Raw genomic sequence first — 9,086 nt, forward strand, 5'->3', positions numbered from 1 at the left:
AACATCAATGACTCGTGACTTCACTTGGACTCGAGCCCTTTGACTCGACAAGACTTGAGACTTTCTCCCAAACCCAAAGATTAGAAAGTAAGTTACTGCTGTGTATCTCTCATTGTGTACGTTGTTTTGACGCGATAATATCGAGCCAATCAAATTGCGGGACAACCAATGAGAAAGAGCTGTCGAACAATGCGCGGTTTGGAGAAAATGATACCAAAGATCGTGTTGTTCGGATTTAAGAACTACGAGATGGTCAACAAAAAAACGAGTGGCAGTGAGTGGAAGGACTCGAAAGGACTCGAAACAGAAACGGCAGGACTTGGGACTTGACTTGACACTTTTCAGTCTTGGACTTGGATTCGACTCGGACTTTGCCTGTTTTGACTTGAGACTTGATTCGGACTTGAGTGCCAAGACTTGAGACTTGCTCGTGACTTGCAAAGCAAGGACTTGGTCCCACCTCTGCCAATCGTTATTAAAGGCCTCGTAACAAAAATCCGATGTTTAACATCGTCTTAACCATTGTACGTAATTCCTCAGCAAAACTCTTAGTTTTGACATCCTGATCTGAGTCATTGATTGCCATAATCCCATAATCCAAATATCTGTGACCTGGTGGATTATTTTTGATTCTAAAACATATCAAAGTTTCTGCTCGTCACAAGAAAACACTAAAGAAATGCAAAACCTTCAGAGACGACAAAGTTGAGACAAAAGTTGGAGAGTTTTTTTTTTCGTCTAAAAACAACAGATGCTCACAGTAGACGATCTCTCTCTCTCTCTCTCGCACTCTCTTTCTCTCTCTCTCTCTCGCTCTCTCTCTCTGGGGCAATCGCAGATGCACACAAAAGAACGCATTCTCTCACATTAGGGCCAGCTGACGCCTGGCGGGCGGCGAGCACTCACCCGGTGAGGACGACCACAAAGTCCATTACGTTCCAGCCGTTGCGGAGGTAGGAGCCTTTGTGGAAGGCAAAGCCCAGGGCGATGATCTTAATGGCGGCCTCAAAACAGAATATTCCAATGAAGTAGGGCTCTGTGTCATCCTGAGGAAAAGAGGGAGAGTTGATGAGGGGGGGGATAGAGGAGGAGGAGAAGAAGACGAGGACGAGGACGAGGAGAAGGAGGAGGGAGGACCTCTTTGTCCAGGGTTTCACAGAGACTAATGAAGCGTCGAGGGAAGCGGAGAAGACGCCTCCCTTTTACTCCTGCTCCTCTAGCTGCTAAGATGATGTTCATACTTGATCGCATGACCTCCACCGGCTACGGAACATCAGTAAAGGAATAATCTAACGATCGGCGTCGCTGTCAAGAACCTTCTTCTGAAGTTTAAATGGTTCTGGATTCTTTTATTATCTTTTCATTAGAATTCACTTTCTCTTTTTAAACTCGTGTTTCTGTTTATGTCTAAACACAGAGGGAATACATTTTTTTAGGCATCAAACTAGTCATTTCAAAATAAGGTTAATTTCACAAAGTTGGGTTTTTGGTCCAAAAAAAAAAAAAAAAATCAGTCCATGCACATCTGATTGAAACTAAACCTTGTTTGAAAACCATAAATTATACAAAACCTTTTCCCATGGAGCATAAAAAAACATACACATCTAAGTACCTCCGAGAGCTGGACTATCATACAGTGGCTTTCAGGACACAGGTGGCCCAGACATGACCTCTGAGTGGCCCAGACATGACCTCTGAGTGGCCCAGACATGACCTCTGAGTGGCCCAGACATGACCTCTGAGTGGCCCAGACATGACCTCTGAGTGGCCCAGACATGACCTCTGAGTGGCCCAGACATGACCTCTGAGTGGCCCAGACATGACCTCTGAGTGGCCCAGACATGACCTCTGAGTGGCCCAGACATGACCTCTGAGTGGCCCAGACATGACCTCTGAGTGGCCCAGACATGACCTCTGAGTGGCCCAGACATGACCTCTGAGTGGCCCAGACATGACCTCTGAGTGGCCCAGACATGACCTCTGAGTGGCCCAGACATGACCTCTGAGTGGCCCACACATGACCTCTGAGTGGCCCAGTCTAGTCTGTGGTCATTTGACAAACTGAAAGAATCATGTTTGACATCTATAGTCAGACTTTCCTACAGTACCGTAGATCAGGAATGGAACACTGACTGTAGCCTAGCAACATACAACCCACAATGCATCTCCTGTGTGTCTGAACGTGTAAGCAGTTTACAGAATGGCAACACTTTTTTCTTTCAGAGCTAAAAAAACCTGAAATTACTTCATGGACTGACCGATTCTTTCTTTTCTTATCTTGCCACAAATACATTCTACAGGAGGTCATGGTGTCAGAGTAGCTCAAAAAACTCTTTCCGACTCAAGGTATAATTAAATAGTCTTGTCCTGTGGGACCCCACCCCGCACTTTGGGAACCTCTGTCCTATTAATACATGGCTGGAATGATCGGTTTACGCTGATAAACACAACTTCAATTCAGGTCTGCCTTAGAAATAAGACTGAGCCTTCAGTCTGTTCATCATCAGCAGCAGCAGCAGCATCCTCATCATTATTATCATCATTACCATCCTCATCATCATCATCATCCTCATCATCATCATCATCATCATCATCATCATCATCATCATCATCATCATCATCATCATCATCATCATCATCATCATCATCATCATCATCATCATCATCATCATCATCATCATCATCATCATCATCATCATCATCATCATCATCATCATCATCATCATCATCATCATCCTCACCCTCACCCTCACCCTCACCCTCATCATCCTCCTCATCCTCATCATCATCATCATCCTCATCATCACCATCACCATCACCATCACCCTCACCCTCACCCTCATCACTATCCTCATCATCCTCCTCATTCTCATTGCCCTCATCATCCTCATCATCCTCGTCATCCTCTTCATCTCATCTCTAACCTCTTCCTGCTCTTGCCTCTAGTTCATCTCATGACAGACAATGTCGCCCTCCCTGCCTCCCAGCTTCAGGCCGGCCTCCCGTGGAAACAGTCATGTAGAAACAGAGTGACAGGGCCGAGCGCTGCGAGGGGTGACCTTCTCTGCAGCAGAGGCCGACTGCAGTCATCGTCCACGTCCTCTGGTTCATTTAAAGACAGCCCCTCAGTCTCAGTCACCGAGACCATTTGGTCAACCCGGTTGGAGACGAAGACTTTTCTTGTCTATGAAGAGAGACTTGTTGAGATGTCTGTTTTTGGAACCGATTGTTAGCAGGAAGGCTGCTGTTGGACAGACTCGTCCAGAGACACAGGACACCAGTGAAATCACAGCATCACAACTCTCTGGGTTTGACGCTCGTAAGGAAAAAAACACATTGACAAAGAGAAAAATGGGACATTTGAGTTCACATGGACACAGCCGTGTCGCTGATCCACTGCTGCCTCTTGTGGTCGGTTCGTGTCAATGTAGAAAATCTGTCCTAACTTTTAGCCTCTTCCTGTTGGCCATGTTCATTCAGGCAGTCTTGAATTACATTAGTTATTTCAGGTCTAATTCTCAGCTCCATTTATTTTTATGCGTTTTGTTTTTCTCAGGGAAAATTAAGAAACATCTATGATGAAGAGAAATGTCTACATTTTTGGACTTTTGGTAGAAAACGTAGACGTGTTTTTTTACTTTACTTTCATTCATTCTTCACACGGGAAAACCCTGTGGTGATAAGGAACCAGTACTGGATCTGGGAAGGCTGTGAAGAGGTTCTATTATGTCCTCCGTCAACAGTCCACCTCCTGCTCCTCCTGTTGACTCAGGCTGATAAATAAAAGCTGCTGCGGTTCTAATTAAAAGGCTCCTTGTTGTTCCACACGGACACAGAGAGAGGATGTTTGTTTTCTCCGCGCTGTAATCACTCCGCTCACTTCCTTGTCTGCCCGCTATTTCTTTTTTTTGTCGTGGCAACCGCCCGTCTCCAGTTCGGAGGAGTTTTCCCCTCCTCCACCGCTGAGAGGATTTAGACCCAGGAGCAGGTGGTGAGACGCGAGAGGCACTAATTGACTTTTTCACATCGAGCTGGCTGCTCTTTGAAACACCTTTTTTGACTCTCTCGTTATTTTAAGACTGACTCCCCTTAGCGATCCGCACGCCTGGCCCCAAACACACCTGCAAGCATGTTTTAGCGACATTTTAGCAAACGCCTCTGTATCATTTGAGGCTCTGGTTCAATATCTTTCATTTGCAATAATATTAATATCAATATTAATACTAACACTAATATTAATATTAATATTAATATATTAATACTAACATTAATACTAATACTAATATTACTATTAATATTAATATTAATATTAATAGTAATATTAGTATTAGTATTAATGTTAGTATTAATATATTAATATTAATATTGATATTAATATATTATTATATTTATATATATATATATAAATATAATAATATATTAATATCAATATTAATACTAACACTAATATTAATATTAATATATTAATACTAACATTAATACTAATACTAATATTACTATTAATATTAATATTAATAGTAATATTAGTATTAGTATTAATGTTAGTATTAATATATTAATATTAATATTAGTGTTAGTATTAATATTGATATTAATATATTATTATATTTATATATATATATATAAATATAATAATATATTAATATCAATATTAATATTAATATTAATATTAATATTAATATTAATATTAATATATTTGTGTGTTGGGGGGGGAGTTCTCCACTAGTGGTCACCACATTAGTAATCGGTGTGGTGTTGTTGTGACATTGTTTTACTTCACATGTACTTCCTGGTGCAATAAGGGGTCATGAGTTTCACATTTCGAACCCACCCATCTTTAATGACAGGAAACTAAAGTTTCTGACACACTGTTACCTCTATTAGCATATTTAAATGACACACGTGTTTATAGGCGGCGCTTTGGCCCAGAGGCATCGTCTCTGTCATTGGTCTGGAACCCCAGCGTTCACCTCCTGGGCAAGATCCAATCCCAGTTAGGACTCACCACCCGCAGGAAGGTTCAGGGGGGTTGGTTCAGTGCAGTGTGATTTGGGTGGCAGTCATGGAAACTGCTGCCCCCGCGACCCAGTAAGGGATAAGCGGAAGAAAATGGATGGATGGATGGACCTGTTTACAGGTAGAGTAGCCCACAACCACAAGGGGCAGCAGTAGCTAGTAGTCCAAATGTTCATTTGAGCTCAAATAATTCATTTTTGGATTTTGGATTATTGAAAATGGATCAGACTATTTTTCTATTTAACTTTGATTTTCCTAGTGAAAAGCTCCCTCTAGAGGTGATAAACTGGACCAAACACATTGTTTCCACACAATGGGCTCTGTTTTACATCGGTTTCAACCATTGCACCAAAGCACAAACAGAACAGACCGTGGTGGATGAACGGCCCTTGGGTATGGAAGGTTACAGGTTCGAGTCCCCCGGTGACCAAGCTGCCACTGCAATGCATTGCCTGTGGAAAATTCACTTTTCATTGTGCGCGGCGGCGGAGCTGTGTCACAATGACAAGTAATTCATTTCAAGAATTTCATTTTTTGGTGCAGCTGGTCTACAGACTCTCAGACCTCTCTCCCAAACTAAGGACTGACGTAGGACAGTCCCAAACAGTTCATCCAATCAGCGCAAAGAAGCCCAGCTTCATTCCCACCCACTGCTTCATTACCCGCCTTGAATGAAAGGAACGTTTTTTTTTACTTCATTATGTATCAACATTAGTGATGTTCGATACCACCAATTTCCTTTCCGATCCGATACCGAGTAAAATTTAGGCTGGTATCGCCGATACCAATATCGATACCAATATTTTATCATTTGTCTTTTAAATTAAAAAAAAAAGTGTATTTCAAATCTTAGCTTCTTTAAGAATCCAAGGCAGAGTTATTTATTTATTTATTTATTTATTTTAAACTCTGGAGTGTACTGAGGTAGCTGCCTCATTTACTATACAGTCAACACAACAATAGAAAAAACCTGAGAACACAATCATATAAAATATGTCAAAACAATGTTTCAAACTCTGAAAACATGTTATTTGTAAAACAAAAATAAAAAAAAAAAAAAATAATCTGAGGAGCCATTTGGGACCCGAAAGAGTCGGATTTTTTCAGTGAACCGAACCAAAAAAGAGCCGAAATTCCCATCAATAGTGACTGAGTGAGAGCACGGAGTAGAGCCCCTGTGCTTACGCATGATGCACACACCCAGGCGGAAGAAGAAGTAGTCCCACCAACCGAGCGTCACTTAGACAACATCTCAATCATTTGGATACTTTGCACCATGTTTCTGTTTAGGATACACCTCATCTCAGAATGCGTAAGTATCAAAAGTATCGATATTTTGATTTCAGAATCGATTTCAGAGCAGAAAGATCCAGAATCGGAAGTATCGATATTTCAGGCTCGATCCTTCGCACATCACTAATCAACATCCAGCTTTCACAATGAAAACAACAAACACAGCGCTGTCCCACTGAGTCCCACTGAAGCTGAGCTTCAACAGGGTTTAATACACTCCACTGCTACAGAAGAAGCTGTGACCAGACTCTGATGATGAACTGGCATAGACTAAAGTCTAAAGTCTAAGCCTAAAGTCTAAAGTCTAAAGTCTAAAGTCTAAAGGCATAGACTTTATCCTGGCGTCTTACAGCAACTCTGCTATTTAACCCCTAAATCATGCGTTCTTAATTATTTTCTGTCATGCCCCGCCTTGGGGACAGAAATGTTTTCACGCAACCCCCTCCCCCTAAACTACACCCCTTTGAATTGAAATACTATTGCGAACCTGATAACATGTATATTTTCATCAGTACAAACCACTGTACGAGTTGCTGCCACCTAGTGACTGGAGGTTTGTTATCATTATCATTCAAGCATCACAGCAGTGGTACACTTGGTACACCCCAGCCCCTCACGCCCCCCGGCCCCTTAATACCCCTCCCCCTCCCACTACTTGAGAAATACTGCCCTAACATCAACTGTAAATCAAAGGATAAAGTCACTGAGCACAGCTTTAAACAGGAAGTAAAGAGAAACGTACCAGACGTTCTGACATCGGCGTCTTGTCGCTGGCAGGTAGATGTTGCTCCAGTGAGAGGACGATGCAGTTGGCAATGATGGTGGCCAGGATCATGTATTCGAATGGAGTATGGAGGGTTAAGGAGCAGAAACATAAGGCTTGACAAAAACAATGGTATCAATAGTAACTGTCCATTTTTTTTTTGTTGTTGTTGTTGTTGTTGTTGACTAAAACCACAAACTTTCCCCATAATGCTCTGGTTCAAGGCTCTGTATCCTCCTGATGTTTCCAGATGGTTGACCATTTGGAACCATTATCACTGCTGGGCTCACTCTGCCGGCTATTATCACTGGGTCAGTGTACGTGGGTCAGCGCCAGTGAAATGTAACAGGGGTCAGAACTAATGACCATAAAAACACAGACCAAGAAAAGGAATTGGTTAGACGCCCGCTCGTGATATTATAAGGGGAAATGAAGCAGCGTCTCGTCAAAAACACTTCAGCCGTGGAACACGATCCTACTGTCTGCGCTCATGTTGACTTTGAAAATGGAGACATTCACTTTTCACAACAAAAAGTTGTTTTCTTACAATATTTTATGTATATATATATATATAGAGAGAGAGAGAGAGAGAGAGAAAATCTCTACGTTTGTGTCCACAAATTGTGTTCAAATATCTTCCGGAATTAAGCTTAAATCAGTGGCTCCCAAACTTGCAGCGCCCCCTATCAGGGATAGGACTGTAATGATGGTGCTGCCTGTTCACGTATTCCCATTTTTCATACAAAGGAAATACATTTTCAAATTAATTAGATTCGATTTTTCTCACGAAAATTTTAAATTGGAAATGAATTGGACCTGTTAAAAATATTTAATCTATTCTATAAACATTTCATTTTAAATGCAGTCTTATTGGACAGCAGCACCCCAAATGCTCAAGGGTTATTCAGCACCACGGACAGCTCTCTTTGCAGAACTGTCCTCCTAACTTCATTTTTTTTCCCTTTATCCTCCGAGTTTTAGGTGGTGAATAACTTTACTATGGTGGTTATGAAGTGACCACCGGCCTCTTTATCCATAGGGGGGGGGGGGCTTTCTGTATTGGGTTCATGGTCAACAGTGTTAAAACATCAAATGCTGCTGCCACGCGTTTAGACGCTGCGCGGGCTCCACAGTCTACACAATGGAAAAGGCTGCACAATGGACGGTCGTGGACGTCTTTTCAGGGAGGAAACGTGGGTTTGTTTTGTTGAATAGAGATAAGGAGCAGAGCGACAGGTGCAGCCCGTGTGTGGAGGAGGAGTTAAATAAAGGACCCTGGTCTAAAAACAGCTGCCCGTTCGATAAACACAGGCTAAAAACATCACATTTAAATCACTCGGAACCAGGGAGGTGCTCAAACTACGGCACGTAAAAAGGCTCTTTTTCCCGGAAACAGGAATTTAATGATGGAGTTTTCCTGACTCCTTAATTAAGAAGAAGTTTAAAATGAGGCCAAAGATGAACTAAAATAAATACTACACAAAATAGTACTCAGTGTTTAGCTCAGTAAATGACGAATACATGACAAAAATGTCATGTATTTAAAATAACCAGAGATTTCTATAAAACGGAAGAAAAAAAAGATGAGCTAACAATCGAGGCTAATCGCACCTGACGTTGAGCTCAGTGAGAAGAAGTCGGAACTGCGGCTAAAGGTTAGCAAGGAAATCCTATAATACTTAACAAAAAGGAGAAGAAATAATTGATCAATTTAAAAAAAAAATAGGTAAAATAGGCAGAATATAAAGAAAAATTGGTCAAATGACACAAATAACGGAATGAAAAATAAAGGCTAGCTAATGGGACGGTGTATTAAATTTTGGCAAAAAAATGCAAGGAAATCTAAAAAATGTAAAGAATATAAGCTAATATAAGTAAGAATATAAGTTAATATAAAAACTCTAAAAACTAAAAAAAGACATTTAAATATTATTTTTAGTTAGGGGCCACAATTCAGCCCAGGCCCAGACTTTCTACCCGCTGCCCCGCCCCCCCGCCAGCCACTCCCCCCGCC

General features: G+C 41.5%; 1 protein-coding gene across 8 annotated transcripts in view; it reads right to left on the minus strand.

Moving 5' to 3' along the window:
* LOC103389024 (voltage-dependent N-type calcium channel subunit alpha-1B-like) overlaps positions 1-9,086 on the minus strand; it is a 138,931-nt gene that overhangs the window by 113,998 nt on the left and 15,847 nt on the right. For all 8 annotated transcript variants that reach the window (XR_003051680.1, XM_025062024.1, XM_025062023.1 and 5 more), the window contains exons 4-5: positions 7,052-7,157; positions 907-1,046 (exon numbers count right to left, since the gene is read on the minus strand). Coding sequence is in view for 7 of the 8 variants with exons in the window: in XM_025062024.1 (XP_024917792.1) it covers positions 907-1,046; positions 7,052-7,157 (246 nt within the window). In the remaining variant the exon portion in view is untranslated. The remainder of the gene's footprint in view (positions 1-906; positions 1,047-7,051; positions 7,158-9,086) is intronic.

The sequence above is a fragment of the Cynoglossus semilaevis genome, chromosome 14, assembly GCF_000523025.1.
Source record: "Cynoglossus semilaevis isolate Cse_v1.0 chromosome 14, Cse_v1.0, whole genome shotgun sequence".
In the NCBI taxonomy this organism is placed as follows: domain Eukaryota; kingdom Metazoa; phylum Chordata; class Actinopteri; order Pleuronectiformes; family Cynoglossidae; genus Cynoglossus; species Cynoglossus semilaevis.